The sequence below is a fragment of the Coregonus lavaretus genome, assembly GCF_964263955.1.
Source record: "Coregonus lavaretus genome assembly, contig: HAP1_SCAFFOLD_665, whole genome shotgun sequence".
NCBI lineage: Eukaryota > Metazoa > Chordata > Actinopteri > Salmoniformes > Salmonidae > Coregonus > Coregonus lavaretus.
In genome coordinates, this window is record NW_028163411.1 from 9,225 (window position 1) to 27,439 (window position 18,215).

General features: G+C 41.7%; 1 protein-coding gene across 1 annotated transcript in view; it reads right to left on the reverse strand.

The window, feature by feature from the left end:
* Positions 1–231: 231 nt before the first annotated feature.
* LOC311118174 (EMILIN-2-like) overlaps positions 232–18,215 on the reverse strand; it is a gene marked incomplete at both ends in the record, with an annotated part of 108,852 nt that continues 90,868 nt past the window's right edge. Inside the window, 3 exons of the mRNA XM_084193031.1 lie at positions 232–557; positions 1,236–1,373; positions 17,833–17,940. Coding sequence (XP_084049157.1) covers positions 232–557; positions 1,236–1,373; positions 17,833–17,940 — 572 coding nt within the window. The remainder of the gene's footprint in view (positions 558–1,235; positions 1,374–17,832; positions 17,941–18,215) is intronic.

Below are 18,215 nucleotides of genomic sequence, written 5' to 3' on the forward strand. Positions count from 1 at the left end.
ATATCTTTGGCATAATTGTTCAGTAAAAAAGTGAGCATAGAATTACTTTTTACATGATGAATATCTTTTAAAACACATGTATATCTATGATACAAATCATTATTCTGAACAACTGCAGGGTTGGAGGTGATTGGAGTTCTGGTATCTGTTTAAATGTATTCCTACTTTCTGATTGGTTGTGGAATGTACATGACCAAGTCCTTGCTGTGTGATTGGTTGGCCCAGTGGTAACTATCTGGTGATTGGCTGCGGGGCATAGAGGAAGATGGCGCTGAATGTTGATAGGATGTCTCTGGACTCTGTGGTGGCCAGCTGTCCTGCGGTCTGGACCAGAGCTACGTGGTCCCCTTTCCTCAGAGACAGGATCAGGCTGAACGAGACAGAGCCTCCACAGGGACAACTGTCCTGAGCCACTGTCCCTGCTCCAGACCCGGAGCTCATCAGCCTATGGACACTACGGTTGGAGACAGACAGAACAGCCTCCAGTCCCTCCCCCTGCCGAGACGTCAGAACTCCTGAGATCAGGTAACGCCCTTCCATCGGTATCGTGAAGATACCTGGAGAGAGGGAGGGAAAGATCATATTAGTCTGTGTGTGTGTCTCTCTGTGTGTGTGTGTGTCTGTCTGTGTGTGTCTCAGTCTGTGTGTGTCTCTGTGTGGGTGTGTCTCTGTGTGTGTGTCTCTGTGTGTGTGTGTGTCTGTGTGTGTGTGTGTGTTTCTCTGTGTGTGTCTCTGTGTGTGTGTCTCTGTGTGTGTGTCTCTGTTTGTGAGTGTGTGGACGTGTTTAACGATTCTTGTGGGGACCAGAAGTCCCCACAAGAATAGTAAACAAACAGAAATTTGTCCAACTGGGGACAAAATCAAATGCTATTTCTAGAGGGTTTAGGGTTAAGGTTAGAATTAGTGTTAGGGTTAGAATTACATTAAGGGTTAGCGTTAGGAGCTAGGGTTAGGTTTAGGGTTAAGTTTTTGGGTTAGGGTTAGGGTTAGGGTTAAGTTTTTGGGTTAAGGTTAGGGTTAGGGTTAGGGTTAGGGTTTAGGGAAAATAGAATTTTGAATGGGACTGAATTGTGTGTCCCCACAAGGTTAGCTGTACAATACTGTGTGTGTGTGTGTGTCTCTGTGTGTGTCTCTCTCTCTGTGTGTGTGTGTCTCTGTGTGTGTGTGTATCTCTGTGTATCTCTGTGTGTGTGTGTGTGTGTGTGTGTGTGTGTGTGTGTGTGTGTCTATGTTACCTGTGTGAGGGTTGTAGTGCCCTCCATCGTTGACCAGCACCTTGTTGAAGCGGATGGTTCCAAACTCTCCAGAGAACTGAGTGGTCAGACCAGCAGAGAAGGAGAAGGGGTCTGCCAGGAAACTACTGTCTGAAGACACTGCGACACAAAGACAGACAGGTGGTATTAAATCAAAGTGCTTATGGAGAGTTAAATGTACACCTAATGCAATTAGTGACACATTGCTGTTCTGCGTAGTTGCGTAGCCCCTCAATTTGTAATTTGACGCAAGAGGGTCTAATGGCGCCAGAGGGAATGGTGGCTGTTTTATGGTTATGGTTTTAGTTAGTTAGTTTGTTTAGGGTTAGGGTTAAGGCTTAAATTGTGCTACTTACTCAATTTTTTTCAGCTGATATAGTAATATAATCATGTTTCCACCATCATTTCCTAACCCTAACCCGGGTTAGCCTAATGACCTATGACCTAAAAGAGCTTCTGGACATCAGAGCAGCTATCACTAACCTCCATCTGGACGAGGACTTATACTTCAATGAGTCGGAGGCAAAAGACATATTGATTACCGCGGACCAAGCCGAAATCCCTGACACTCGAAGAAGGAGGAGACAGCGCTATAGATGCCGGTGTGCGGGTTAGGGTTAGGGTTAGGGTTAGGCTATAGATGCCGGCATGTGGGATACCTGACGAGACTACCTCGGAGAGTGGATAAACCGCCTCTACCCTCTGTTCTATTGGAGAACGTGCAATCACTGGAGAATAAACTGGATGACTTCCGTTCAAGATTATCCTATCAACATGATCTGAAGTACTAACAGTGCATTCGGAAATGATTCAGACCCCTTGACTTTTTCCACATTTTGTTACGTTACAGCCTTATTCTAACATGGATTAAATTGTTTTTTTCTCTCCCTCATCATTCTACACACAATACACCATAATGACAAAGCAAAAACAGGTTTGTAGATATTTTTGAAAATGTATTACAAATAAAACACTGAAATATCACATTTACATAAGTATTCAGACCCTTTACTCAGTACTTTGTTGAAGCCCCTTTGGCAGTGGATTACAGCCTCCAGTCTTCTTGGGTATGACGCTACAAGCTTGGCACACCTGTATTTGGGGAGTTTCTCCCATTCTTCTCTGCAGATCCTCTCAAGCTCTGTCAGGGTGGATGGGGAGCATCGCTGCACAGCTATTTTCAGGTCTCCCCAGAGATGTTTGATCGGGTTCAAGTCCGGGCTCTGGCTGGGCCACTCAAGGACATTCAGAGACTTGTCCCGAAGCCACTCCTGTGTTGACTTGGCTGTGTGCTTAGGGTCGTTGTCCTGTTGGAAGGTGAACCTTCGCCCCAGTCTGAGGTCCTGAAAACTCTGGAGCAGGTTTTCATCAAAGATCTCTCTGTACTTTGCTCTGTTCATCTTTCCCTCGATCCTGATTAGTCTCCCAGTCCCTGCCGCTGAAAAACATCCCCACAGCATGATGCTGCCACCACCATGCTTCACCGTAGGGATGGTGCCAGGTTTCCTACAGACGTGACGCATGGCATTCAGGACAAAGAGTTCAATCTTGGTTTCACCAGACCAGATAATCTTGTTTCTCATGGGCTGAGAGTCCTTTAGGTGCCTTTTGGCAAATTCCAAGCGGGCTGTCATGGTCCTTTAACTGAGGAGTGGCTTCCGTCTGGCCACTCTACCATAAAGGCCTGATTGGTGGAGTGCTGCTGAGATGGTTGTCCTTCTGGAAGGTTCTCCCATCTCCACAGAGGAACTCTGGAGCTCTGTCAGAGTGAGAATCGGGTTCTTGGTCACCTCCCTGACCAAGGCCCTTCTCCCTCGATTGCTCAGTTTGGCCGGGTGGCCAGCTCTAGGAAGAGTATTGGTGGTTCCTAACTTCTTCCATTTAAGAATGATGGAGGCCACTGTGTTCTTGGGGACCTTCAATGCTGCAGACATTTTTTGGTACCCTTCCCCAGATCTGTACTCGACACAATCCTGTCTCGGAGCTCTACGGACAATTCCTTCGACCTCATGTCTTGGTTTTTGCTCTGACATGCACTGTCAACTGTGGGACCTTATATAAACTGGTGTGTGCCTTGCCAAATCATGTCCAATCAATTGAATTTCGCACAGGTGGATTCCAATCAAGTTTTAGAAACATCTCAAGGTTGGTCAATGGAAACAGGATGCACTTGAGCTCAATTTCGAGTCTCATAGCAAAGGGTCTGAATACTTATGTAATTAAGGTATATCTGTTTTTGCCTTGTCATTATGGAGCATTGTGTGTAGATTGATGAGTAAAAAAATAATTCAATACATTTTCGAAAAAGTCAAGGGGTCTGAACACTTTCAGAATGCACTGTAAATCTAGCTGTTTTTTCTACACATCGGCAGGACAGAACGGCAGCGTCAGGGAAGCTCAGCGGAGGGGGTGTGTGTCTCTTTGTTAACAGCAAATGGTACACGATCTCTAATATTAAGGAAGTTCTGCTTGCCTGAGTTAGAATACCTCATGATAAACTGCAGACCACACTATTTACCAAGAGAGTTCATCTATGGTAAGATACAGGACTGTTTTGCTAGCACACACTGGAATATTTTCCGGGACTCATCCAATGGCATTGGGGAGTTTACCACATCAGTCACCGGCTTCATCAATAAGTACATTGACGATGTTGTCCCCACTGTGACTGTACGTACATATCCCAATCAGAAGCCATGGATTACAGGCAACATCCGCACTGAGCTAAAGGCTAGAGCTGCCGCTTTCAAGGAGCGGGGCACTTATAAGAAATCCCGCTTGCCCTCAGACTAACCATCAAACAGACAAAGCATAAATAAAGGACCAAGATTGAATCCTACTACACCGGCTCTGACGCTCGTTGGATGTGGCAGGGCTTACAAACTATCACAGCTTACAAAGGGAATCCCAGCCACAAGCTGTCCAGTGATGCGAGTCTAACAGATGAGCTAAATACCTTCTATGCGTGCTTCGTTGCTACCAACACTGAACTATGCACGAGAGCACCAGCTGTTCCAGATGACTGTGTGAACACCAGTGGTGGAAAAGTACCCAATATTCATACTTGAGTAAAAGTAAACATACCTAAATAGAAAATGACTCAAGTAAAAGTGAAAGTCACCCAGTAAAATACTACTTGAGTAAAAGTCTAAAAGTATTCGGTTTTAAATATACTTAAGTATCAAAAGTAAAAGTAAAAGTATAAATCATTTCAAATTCCTTATATTAAGCAAACCAGACAGCACGATTTTATTGTTTTTTAAATTTATTTATGGATAGCCAGGGGCACACTCCAACACTCAGACATCATTTACAAATGAAGCATTTGTGTTTAGTGAGTACGCCAGATCAGAGGCAGTAGGGATGACCAGGGATGTTCTCTTGATAAGTGTGTGAATTGTACCATTTTCCTGTCCTGCTAATCATTCAAAATATAAAAAGTACTTTTGGGTGTCAGGGAAAATGTATGGAGTAAAAAATACATTATTTTCTTGTTGTCAAAATATAAATAGTAAAGTAATGTACAGATACCCCCAAAAACTACTTAAGTTGTAAATATTTATTTAAGTATTTAACACCACGCAATCTGTAGCTGATGTGAGTAAGACCTTTAAACAGGTTAACTTTAACAAGGCCGCAGGACCAGACGGATTACCAGGACACGTACTCAGAGCATGCGCTGACCAGCTGGTAAGCGTCTTTACTGACATTTCCAACCTCTCCCTGACCCAGTCTGTAATAACAACATGTTTCAAGCAGACCACCATAGTCCCTATTCCCAAGAATGCCAAGGTAACCTGTCTAAATGACTATTGCCCCGTAGCACTCACATCTGTAGCCATGAAATGCTTTGAAAGGCTGGTTATGGCTCACATCAACACCATCATCGCAGACACCCTGGACCCACTCCAATTCGCATACCGCCCCAACGGAGCCACAGATGACGCAATCTCAGTTGCACTCCACACTGCCCTCTCCCACCTGGACAAGAGGAATACGGGAGAATGCTGTTCATTGACTACAGCTCAGCGTTCAACACCATAGTGCCCTCAAACCTCATTACTAAGCTAAGGACCATGGAACTAAACACCTCCCTCTGCAACTGGGTACTGTCACCATTCCTGCTGACCAACCATGGAAGCACGTCACCCGCCTTAGGGCAAATGGAGGGAAGCAGCCTGTGGCGAGTGGGGTTTCTTTAGCATTGGGAAGCCCGACCCAAATCCAGTTGTCGAACAGCTTCGCCCTCCTGGCTTCGGAGGTTCAACTACCATCGTCACCTATACAGACTCTTTCCCAGGGGGATTCTGCCTTGGATTCTGTCTTGGACTCGGATCCTCCATGTTCCCGGGGGACTCTGCCTTAGACTCGGATCTGCTGCCCTCCTCCTCTTAACGGACCTCGAGGATGTCTGATGCACCGGATCCTTGGTCAGCCATGTGGGGTCAAACAACATTAGAAGGGCTAGCTCGGAGGTGCTGAAACTGGATTTTAAAGATTCTAGCTCTGAAAGACCCCTAAAAGCAGCCGATTATTTCAGGCCCTGTGCCATCGCTGGGCCCCGGCAGCGAAAGGTTCAGCAGGCTACTGGCATTACACATCTAGCTAAAAGATTACTGTAGTTCTGTTTGCATAACTTTTATAGATACATTTGACACCTTTTGGAAACAGAAGATGCTCTACAGGAATGACGGTGTCCATCCAAATCATCTTGGTGCCTGGACCCTGTTCTCGCATTTCAAGGCTGCATTGAGACAATGACTTATCAGTGACCCAAGCCCTGCTCAGATAATCCCTACCATTGTGTCGCTGAACTGTCATAGTGCTGCTGCAAATTCACAGGGGTGTTAGCAGTCATAATGTAAGTAACCTAATTTCTGTTCCTCTAAATGCCTCTTGCAATCGGACAGCTATTGTCAGCAGTAATCATGTGCCTATGACCCTGAGTTATACTGTTAGCACTGAGACATTTTGCCCTAGTAGGAAGCCCACTGTGAGCAGTTCACCCTACACTATCAGCTCAAATATAAATATCGCTGTCATGTATACCTCTGATAAGCCTCCCAGTAAAGCAAGAAAAACAATCAAGGATCCCAGAAATGTGCTAAAAATAGTCCACATTAACATATGTAGCCTAAGAGGTTAATGAAATCGATTACCTGCTAGCAACAGAAACCATTCATATACTGACTATCTCTGAAGCTCACTTAGATAATTCCTTTGATGATACAGGGGTACCAATACAAGGTTATAACATCTACAGAAAAGCCAGGAATGCCAATGGAGGAGGTATTGCTGTTTATATTCAGTCATATTCCTGTAAAGCGTAGAGAGGATCTCATGTTAAATGCTGTTGAAGTAATATGGCTACAGGTTCACTTGCCTCACCTAAAGCCTATTCTTGTGGGAAGTTGCTATACACCACCAAGTGCTAACAGTCAGTATCTGGATAATATGTGTGAAATGCTTGATAATATATGTGATATCAACAGAGAGGTATATTTTCTAAATATTGAAAAGCTTTTATCAAGCTGTCCACTCAAGAAAAAGCTTCAAACTGTAACCAGTGCCTGCAACCTGGTTCAGGTTATCAGTCAACCTACCAGGGTAGTTACAAACAGCACAGGAATGTAATCATCCACATGTATTGAGCACATCTTTACTAATGCTGCAGAATTTTGCTTTAAAGCAGTATCCAAATCCATTGGATGTAGTGATCACAATATAGTAGCCATATCTAGGAAAACCAAAGTTCCAAAGGTTGGGCCTAATATAGTGTATAAGAGATCATGCAAGAGGTTTTGTAGTGATTCCTATGTTGAAGACATTAAAAATATTTGTTTGTCTGATGTGTGTAATGAGGAATATCCTGACGCTGCACTTGAAGCATTTATGAAATGGTTTATTCCAGTTACTAATCTGGTTTGGGTTTAGTGGGATTATCATTTGTTTTTCAACAAGACAATGACCAAACACACCTCCAGGCTGTGTAAGAGCTATTTTACCAAGAAGGAGAGTGATGGAGTGGTGCATAAGATGACCTGGCCTCGACAATCCCCCGACCTCAACCGAATTGAGATGGTTTGGGATGAGTCGGACGGCAAATTGAAGGAAAAGCCACCAACAAGTGCTCAGCATACAGTGAGAGAAAAAAGTATTTGATCCCGTGCTGATTTTGTACGTTTGCCCACTGACAAAAGACATGATCAGTCTATAATTTTAATGGTAGGTTTATTTGAACAGTGAGAGACAGAACTACATATCTGCATTGTAGATATGTAGTGGTATAATAATGTGTTGTATTGTAGATATGTAGGGGTGTAATAATGTGTTGTATTGTAGATATGTAGTGGTGTAATAATGTGTTGTATTGTAGATATGTAGTGGTGTAATAATGTGTTGTATTGTAGATATGTAGTGGTGTAATAATGTGTTGTATTGTAGATATGTAGTGGTGTAATAATGTGTTGTATTGTAGATATGTAGTGGTGTAATAATGTGTTGTAATGTAGATATGTAGTGGTGTAATAATGTGTTGTATTGTAGATATGTAGTGGTAGAGTAGTGGTGTAATAATGTGTTGTATTGTAGATATGTAGTGGTGTAATAATGTGTTGTATTGTAGATATGTAGTGGTAGAGTAGTGATGTAATAATGTGTTGTATTGTAGATATGTAGTGGTGTAATAATGTATTGTATTGTAGATATGTAGTGGTAGAGTAGTGGTGTAATAATGTGTTGTATTGTAGATATGTAGTGGTGTAATAATGTGTTATATTGTAGATATGTAGTGGTAGAGTAGTGGTGTAATAATGTGTTGTATTGTAGATATGTAGTGGTGTAATAATGTATAGTATTGTAGATATGTAGTGGTGTAATAATGTGTTGTATTGTAGATATGTAGTGGTGTAATAATGTGTTGTTTTGTAAATATGTAGTGGTAGAGTAGTGGTGTAATAATGTGTTGTATTGTAGATATGTAGTGGTAGAGTAGTGGTGTAATAATGTGTTGTATTGTAGATATGTAGTGGTGTAATAATGTGTTGTATTGTAAATATGTAGTGGTAGAGTAGTGGTGTAATAATGTGTTGTATTGTAGATATGTAGTGGTGAAATAATGTGTTGTATTGTAGATATGTAGTGGTGTAATAATGTGTTGTATTGTAGATATGTAGGGGTGTAATAATGTGTTGTATTGTAGATATGTAGTGGTGTAATAATGTGTTGTATTGTAGATATGTAGTGGTAGAGTAGTGGTGAAATAATGTGTTGTATTGTAGATATGTAGTGGTGTAATAATGTGTTGTATTGTAGATATGTAGTGGTGTAATAATGTATTGTATTGTAGATATGTAGTGGTAGAGTAGTGGTGTAATAATGTGTTGTATTGTAGATATGTGGTGGTGTAATAATGTATTGTATTGTAGATATGTAGTGGTGTAATAATGTGTTGTATTGTAGATATGTAGTGGTAGAGTAGTGGTGTAATAATGTGTTGTATTGTAGATATGTAGTGGTGTTATAATGTGTTGTATTGTAGATATGTAGTGGTGTAATAATGTATTGTATTGTAGATATGTAGTGGTAGAGTAGTGGAGTAATAATGTGTTGTATTGTAGATATGTGGTGGTGTAATAATGTATTGTATTGTAGATATGTAGTGGTGTAATAATGTGTTGTATTGTAGATATGTAGTGGTAGAGTAGTGGTGTAATAATGTGTTGTATTGTAGATATGTAGTGGTGTAATAATGTGTTGTATTGTAGATATGTAGTGGTGTAATAATGTGTTGTATTGTAGATATGTAGTGGTGTAATAATGTGTTGTATTGTAGATATGTAGTGGTGTAATAATGTGTTGTATTGTTGATATGTAGTGGTGTAATAATGTGTTGTATTGTAGATATGTAGTGGTGTAATAATGTGTTGTATTGTAGATATGTAGGGGTGTAATAATGTGTTGTATTGTAGATATAAAGTGGTGTAATAATGTGTTGTATTGTAGATATGTAGGGGTGTAATAATGTGTTGTATTGTAGATATGTAGTGGTGTAATAATGTGTTGTATTGTAGATATGTAGTGGTGTAATAATGTGTTGTATTGTAGATATGTAGTGGTGTAATAATGTGTTGTATTGTAGATATGTAGTGGTGTAATAATGTATTGTTTTGTAGATATGTAGTGGTGTAATAATGTGTTGTATTGTAGATATGTAGTGGTAGAGTAGTGGTGTAATAATGTGTTGTATTGTAGATATGTAGTGGTGTAATAATGTATTGTATTGTAGATATGTAGTGGTGTAATAATGTGTTGTATTGTAGATATGTAGTGGTAGAGTAGTGGTGAAATAATGTGTTGTATTGTAGATATGTAGTGGTGTAATAATGTGTTGTATTGTAGATATGTAGTGGTGTAATAATGTATTGTATTGTAGATATGTAGTGGTGTAATAATGTGTTGTATTGTAGATATGTAGGGGTGTAATAATGTGTTGTATTGTAGATATGTAGTGGTGTAATAATGTGTTGTATTGTAGATATGTAGTGGTGTAATAATGTGTTGTATTGTAGATATGTAGGGGTGTAATAATGTGTTGTATTGTAGATATGTAGTGGTGTAATAATGTGTTTTATTGTAGATATGTAGTGGTGTAATAATGTGTTGTATTGTAGATATGTAGTGGTGTAATAATGTGTTGTATTGTAGATATGTAGTGGTGTAATAATGTATTGTTTTGTAGATATGTAGTGGTGTAATAATGTGTTGTATTGTAGATATGTAGTGGTAGAGTAGTGGTGTAATAATGTGTTGTATTGTAGATATGTAGTGGTGTAATAATGTATTGTATTGTAGATATGTAGTGGTGTAATAATGTGTTGTATTGTAAATATGTAGTGGTAGAGTAGTGGTGAAATAATGTGTTGTATTGTAGATATGTAGTGGTGTAATAATGTGTTGTATTGTAGATATGTAGTGGTGTAATAATGTATTGTATTGTAGATATGTAGTGGTAGAGTAGTGGTGTAATAATGTGTTGTATTGTAGATATGTGGTGGTGTAATAATGTATTGTATTGTAGATATGTAGTGGTGTAATAATGTGTTGTATTGTAGATATGTAGTGGTAGAGTAGTGGTGTAATAATGTGTTGTATTGTAGATATGTAGTGGTGTAATAATGTATTGTATTGTAGATATGTAGTGGTGTAATAATGTGTTGTATTGTAAATATGTAGTGGTGAAATAATGTGTTGTATTGTAGATATGTAGTGGTGTAATAATGTGTTGTATTGTAGATATGTAGTGGTGTAATAATGTATTGTATTGTAGATATGTAGTGGTAGAGTAGTGGTGTAATAATGTGTTGTATTGTAGATATGTGGTGGTGTAATAATGTGTTGTATTGTAGATATGTAGTGGTGTAATAATGTGTTGTATTGTAGATATGTAGTGGTGTAATAATGTATTGTATTGTAGATATGTAGTGGTAGAGTAGTGGAGTAATAATGTGTTGTATTGTAGATATGTGGTGGTGTAATAATGTATTGTATTGTAGATATGTAGTGGTGTAATAATGTGTTGTATTTTAAATATGTAGTGGTAGAGTAGTGGTGAAATAATGTGTTGTATTGTAGATATGTAGTGGTGTAATAATGTGTTGTATTGTAGATATGTAGTGGTGTAATAATGTATTGTATTGTAGATATGTAGTGGTAGAGTAGTGGTGTAATAATGTGTTGTATTGTAGATATGTGGTGGTGTAATAATGTGTTGTATTGTAGATATGTAGTGGTGTAATAATGTGTTGTATTGTAGATATGTAGTGGTGTAATAATGTATTGTATTGTAGATATGTAGTGGTAGAGTAGTGGTGTAATAATGTGTTGTATTGTAGATATGTGGTGGTGTAATAATGTGTTGTATTGTAGATATGTAGTGGTGTAATAATGTGTTGTATTGTAGATATGTAGTGGTGTAATAATGTATTGTATTGTAGATATGTAGTGGTAGAGTAGTGGAGTAATAATGTGTTGTATTGTAGATATGTGGTGGTGTAATAATGTATTGTATTGTAGATATGTAGTGGTGTAATAATGTGTTGTATTGTAGATATGTAGTGGTAGAGTAGTGGTGTAATAATGTGTTGTATTGTAGATATGTAGTGGTGTAATAATGTGTTGTATTGTAGATATGTAGTGGTGTAATAATGTGTTGTATTGTAGATATGTAGTGGTGTAATAATGTGTTGTATTGTAGATATGTAGGGGTGTAATAATGTGTTGTATTGTAGATATGTAGTGGTGTAATAATGTGTTGTATTGTAGATATGTAGGGGTGTAATAATGTGTTGTATTGTAGATATGTAGTGGTGTAATAATGTGTTGTATTGTAGATATGTAGTGGTGTAATAATGTGTTGTATTGTAGATATGTAGTGGTGTAATAATGTGTTGTATTGTAGATATGTAGTGGTGTAATAATGTATTGTTTTGTAGATATGTAGTGGTGTAATAATGTGTTGTATTGTAGATATGTAGTGGTAGAGTAGTGGTGTAATAATGTGTTGTATTGTAGATATGTAGTGGTGTAATAATGTATTGTATTGTAGATATGTAGTGGTGTAATAATGTGTTGTATTGTAGATATGTAGTGGTAGAGTAGTGGTGAAATAATGTGTTGTATTGTAGATATGTAGTGGTGTAATAATGTGTTGTATTGTAGATATGTAGTGGTGTAATAATGTATTGTATTGTAGATATGTAGTGGTAGAGTAGTGGAGTAATAATGTGTTGTATTGTAGATATGTGGTGGTGTAATAATGTATTGTATTGTAGATATGTAGTGGTGTAATAATGTGTTGTATTGTAGATATGTAGTGGTAGAGTAGTGGTGTAATAATGTGTTGTATTGTAGATATGTAGTGGTGTAATAATGTGTTGTATTGTAGATATGTAGTGGTGTAATAATGTGTTGTATTGTAGATATGTAGTGGTAGTAATGTATTGTACACAATAATGTATTGTTTTATTATAATGTGATTGGACCTCAGGAAGAGTAGCTGCTGCTGGAATAAAAATAAAATGAAAAAATGTGTACAGTGCATTCGGAAAGAGTTGACTTAACATTTCCACATTTTGATACGTTACAGCCTCATTCTAAAATTGTTTACATTTTCATCAGATCAAATCTACACATAATACGCCATAATGACAAAGTAAAAACAGGTTTTTAGAAATGTATGCTAATAAAAAAATACATTAACAATGAAATATTACATTTACATAAGTATTCAGACATTTTACTCAGTACTTTGTTGAAGCACCTTTGGCAGTGATTACAGCCTCAGGTCTTCTTGGGTATGACGCTACAAGCTTGGCACACCTGTATTTGGGGAGTTTCTCCCATTCTTCTCTGCAGATCCTCTCAAGCTCTGTCAGGTTGCATGGGGAGCGTTGCTGCATAGCTATTTTCAGGTCTCTCCAGAGATGTTTGATCGGGTTCAAGTCCGGGCTCTGGCTGTGCCACTCAAGGACATTCAGAGACTTGTCCCGAAGCCACTCCTGCGTTGTCTTGGTTGTGTGCTTAGGGTTGTTGTCCTGTTGGAAAGTGAACCTTCACCCCAGTCTGAGGTCCTGAGCGCTCTATAGCAGGTCTTCATCAAAGATCTCTCTGTACTTTGCTCCATGAATCTTTCCCTCGATCCTGACTAGTCTCCCAGTCCCTGCCACTGAAAAACATCCCCACAGCATGATGCTGTCACCACCATGCTTCAACGTAGGCATGGTGCCAGGTTTCCTCCAGACGTGACGCTCGGCATTCAGGCATTGTCCTTCTGGAAGGTTCTCCCATCTCCACAGAGGAACTCTGGAGCTCTGTCAGATTGACCATCAGGTTCTTGGTCACCTCCCTGACCAAAGCCCTTCTCCCCCGATTGCTCAGTTTGGCCGGGTGGCCAGCTCTAGGAAGCGTCTTGGTGGTTCCAAACTTCTTACATTTAAGAATGATGGAGGCCACTGTGTTCTTGGGGACATTCAATGCTGAACAAATGTTTTGGTACCCTTCCCCAGATCTGTGCCTCAACGCAATCCTGTCTTGGAGCTCTACAGACAATTCCTTCGACCTCCTGGCTTGGTTTTTGCTCTGACATCAGCTGTTCCGGACGACTATGTGATCACGCTCTCCGTAGCCGATGTGAGTAAGACTTTTAAGGTCAACATTCACAAGGCCGCAGGGCCAGACGGATTACCAGGATGTATAATCCGAGCATGTGCTGACCAACTGGCAAGTGTCTTCACTGACATTTTCAACATGTCCCTGACTGAGTCTGTAATACCAACATGTTTCAAGCAGACCACCATAGTCCCTGTGCCCAAGAACACTAAGATAACCTGCCTAAATGACTACCGACCCGTAGCACTCATATCTGTAGCCATGAAGTGCTTTGAAAGGCTGGTCATGGCTCACATCAACACCATTATCCCAGAAACCTTAGACCCACTCCAATTTGCATAACGCCCCAACAGATCCACAGATGATGCAATCTCTATTGCACTCCACACTGCCCTTTCCCACCTGGACAAGAGGAACACCTACGTGAGAATGATGTTCATTGACTACAGCTCAGTGTTCAACACCATAGTGCCCTCAAAGCTCATCACTAAGCTAAGGACCCAGGGACTAAACACCTCCCTCTGCAACTGGATCCTGGACTTCCTGACGGGCCGCCCCCAGGTGGTAAGGGTAGGGAACAACACATCTGCCACGCTTATCCTCAACACGAGGGCCCCTCAACTGGATCCCTGTTCACCCACGACTGAGTGGCCAAGCACGACTCCAACACTTTCATTAAGTTTGCCGACGACACAACGGTGGTAGGCCTGATCACCGTCAACAATGAGACAGCCAATAGGGAGGAGATCAGAGACCTGGCCGTGTCGTGCTGTCACGCTCTGGCTCCGGGACTCTGTATAGTGAGCCAGGGTGTGTTCATTATTTGGGTGTATTTCTATGTTTGTATTTCTGTTGGGTGCATTTCTATGTTTGGTCAATGACTCCCAATCGGAGGTAACGAGTGTCAGCTGTCGGCTCGTTATCTCTGATTGGGAGCCATATTTAATCTGTATGTTTTCCTGTGGGTGTTGTGGGTTTTTGTTCATTTCGGTTTGTGTTAAACCGTAGACGTCACGTTATTCGTTTGTTGTTCTGATCGGTTGATCATCATCATTATTATTATTAAACATGTTCACCTTCAACGCTGCGCCTTGGTCCTCCTCATTAGACGATCGTGACAGAAAAACCCACCAAGATGGGACCAAGCAGCGTGTCCAGGAGCCGTCGCCAGGGAGATCCCTTACAGATCTCCTTCGCCTCCTGGACTGGGTCAAGCCGAGTGAGGAGGAGAAGGGCTTGACGCTATGGCAGAAGGGCGAGAGGCTGGCGAGGTCTATGGAGACCTGGTCCACGGGTAGGAGAGACGCCCCGAAAATTTTTAGGGGGGGGCTCGAGACGTCGGACCAGCAGGAGGCCGCGATAGAGCGGCCCAGTGGGTTGCTGGAGAAGGCCGCCGGGTTACGGGGGCCACTGGTCAAAGAGGGGATGGAGGAAGTGGAGGCACGGCGAGAGGTACTGGCGTGTGTTGCCAGTCCGGTCCGGCCCGTTCCAGATCCCGGTGTGGGGCCAGTGGTGTGTGTCCCCAGTACAGTCCGGCCCATCCAAGCTTCCCGCACCAAGCCAGTGGTGTGCGTCGTCAGTCCAGTCCGGCCCGTTCCTGCTCCCCGCGTCAAGTCTGTGGTGCGTCTCGTCAGCCCGGCTCTGCCCGTTCCTGCTCTCCGCACCAGGTCTGTGGGGCGCGTCGCCAGCCCAGTCCGGCCCATTCCTGCTCCCCGCATCAAGTCTGTGGTGCGTCTCGTCAGCCCGGCTCTGCCCGTTCCTGCTCTCCGCACCAGGTCTGTGGTGCGCGTCGCCAGCCCGGTCCGGCCCGTTCCTGCTCTCCGCACCAAGTCTGTGGTGCGCGTCGCCAGCCCAGTTCGGTCCATCCAAGCTCCCCGCACCAGGTCAGTGGTGCGCGTCGTCAGCCCGGTCCGGCCCGTTCCTCCTCCACGCATCAGGCCAGGGGCGCGTGTCGTCGGTCCGGCTCCGGCCAGCGGGGCTGGACAGGACCAGGGGTACTTTGGGGGGTTGGAGAGGAGGTGGGGATCAAAGAAGGAGCCAGAGCCACCGCCGAGGAGGTGTGCCCACCCAGCCCTCCCTTGTTTAGCCCGTATTGAGGCGCGGTCGCAGTCCGCGCCTTTAGGGGGGGGTACTGTCACGCTCTGGCTCCGGGACTCTGTATAGTGAGCCAGGGTGTGTTCATTATTTGGGTGTATTTCTATGTTTGTATTTCTGTTGGGTGCATTTCTATGTTTGGTCAATGACTCCCAATCGGAGGTAACGAGTGTCAGCTGTCGGCTCGTTATCTCTGATTGGGAGCCATATTTAATCTGTATGTTTTCCTGTGGGTGTTGTGGGTTTTTGTTCATTTCGGTTTGTGTTAAACCGTAGACGTCACGTTATTCGTTTGTTGTTCTGATCGGTTGATCATCATCATTATTATTATTAAACATGTTCACCTTCAACGCTGCGCCTTGGTCCTCCTCATTAGACGATCGTGACACGTGCCAGGATAACAACCTCTCCCTCAACGTGTTCAAGACAAAGGAGATGATTGTGGACTACTATTGTGGAGTCATTAAAACCAATTTTTCAACCACTCCACAAATTTCTTGTTAACAAACTATAGTTTTGGCACGACAGTTAGGACATCTACTTTGTGCATGACAGAAGTAATTTTTCCAACAATTGTTTACAGACAGATTATTTCATTTATAATTCACTGTATCACAATTCCAGTGGGTCAGAAGTTTATATACACTAAGTTGACTGTGCCTTTAAACAGCTTGGAAAATTCCAGAAAATGATGTCATGGCTTTAGAAGCTTCTGATAGGCTAATTTACATCATTTGAGTCAATTGGAGGTGTACCTGTGGATGTATTTCAAGGCCTACCTTCAAACTCAGTGCCTCTTTGCTTGACATCATGGGAAAATCAAAAGAATTCAGCCAAGACCTCAGAAAAAAGATTGTAGACCTCCACAAGTCTGGTTCATCCTTGCGAGCAATTTCCAAACGCCTGAAGGTACCACGTTCATCTGTACAAACAATAGTACGAAAGTATAAACACCAAGGGACCACGCAGCCATCATACCGCTCAGGAAGGAGACACGTTCTGTCTCCTAGAGATGAACGTACTTTGGTGCGAACCAATCCCAGAACAACAGCAAAGGACCTTGTGAAGATGCTGGAGGAAACAGGTACAAAAGTATCTATATTCACATTAAAACAAGTCCTATATTGACATAACATGAAAGGCCGCTCATCAAGGAAGAAGCCACTGCTCCAAAACCGCTATAAAAAAGCCAGACTACGGTTTGCAACTGCACATGGAGACATAGATCGTACTTTTTGGGGAAATGTTCTCTGATCTGATTAAACAAAAATAGAACTGTTTGGCCATAAAGACCATTGTTGGTTTGGAGGAAAATGGGGAAAGCTTGCAAGCCGAAGAACACCATCCCAATCGTGAAGAACGGGGGTGGCAGCATCATGGTATGGGGGTGCTTTGCTGCAGGAGGGACTGGTGCACTTCACAAAATAGATGGCATCATGAGGAAGGAAAATTATGTGGATATATTGAAGCAACATCTCAAGACATCAGTCAGGAAGTTAAAACTTGGTCGCAAATGGATCATGACCCCAAGCACACTTCCAAAGTTGTGGCAAAATGGCTTAAGTACAACAAGTCAAGGTATTGGAGTGGCCATCATAAAGCCCTGACCTCAATCCAATAGAAAATTTGTGGGCAGAACTGAAAAAGCGTGTGTGAGCAAGGAGGCCTACAAACCTGACTCAGTTACACCATCTCTGTCAGGAGGAATGGGCCAATATTCACCCAACTTATTGTTGGAAGCTTGTGGAAGGCTACCCGAAATGTTTGACCCAGGTTAAACAATTTAAAGGCAATGCTACCAAATACTAATTGAGTGTATGTAAACTTCTGACCCACTGGGAATGTGATGGATGAAATAAAATCTTAAATAAATAATTCTCTCTACTATTATTCTGACATTTCACATTCTTAAAATAAAGTGGTGATCCTAACTGACCTAAGACAGGGAATTTTTACTAGGATTAAATGTCAGGAATTGTGAAAAACTGAGTTTAAATGTATTTGGCTAAGGTGTATGTAAACTTCTGACTTCAACTGTAAGTAAGCATTTCACTGTAATGTCTACCCCTATTGTATTCGGCGCATGTGGCAAATAAAATGTGATTTGATCTGATTAGAGTTGTGTTACCTGGTGTAACTTGTGGGGTCTGTGACGCTGGGTTCCATTGTTGTTCTAGTATGAGTATAGGTGTAGTTGTGTTACCTGGTGTAACTAGTGGGGTCTGTGACGCTGGGTTCCATTGTTGTTCTAGTATGAGTATAGGTGTAGTTGTGTTACCTGGTGTAACTAGTATGAGTATAGGTGTAGTTGTGTTACCTGGTGTAACTAGTGGGGTCTGTGACGCTGGGTTCCAGGGGACCTTGGCAGCTACTGGGATCGTCTCACGTTTGTTGAAGGAGACTGGCTTCCCTGGAGGGTTGTGTCCTGGTGGTTTAGAAAGCATTCACTGGGTTATAATCTCTCATAGCATTTAAAACATTCAGAAGGTTGTGTCCTGGTGGTTTAGAAAGCATTCACTGGGTTATAATCTCTCATAGCATTTAAAACATTCAGAAGGTTGTGTCCTGGTGGTTTAGAAAGCATTCACTGGGTTATAATCTCTCATAGCATTTAAAACATTCAGAAGGTTGTGTCCTGGTGGTTTAGAAAGCATTCACTGGGTTATAATCTCTCATAGCATTTAAAACATTTGGGCAACA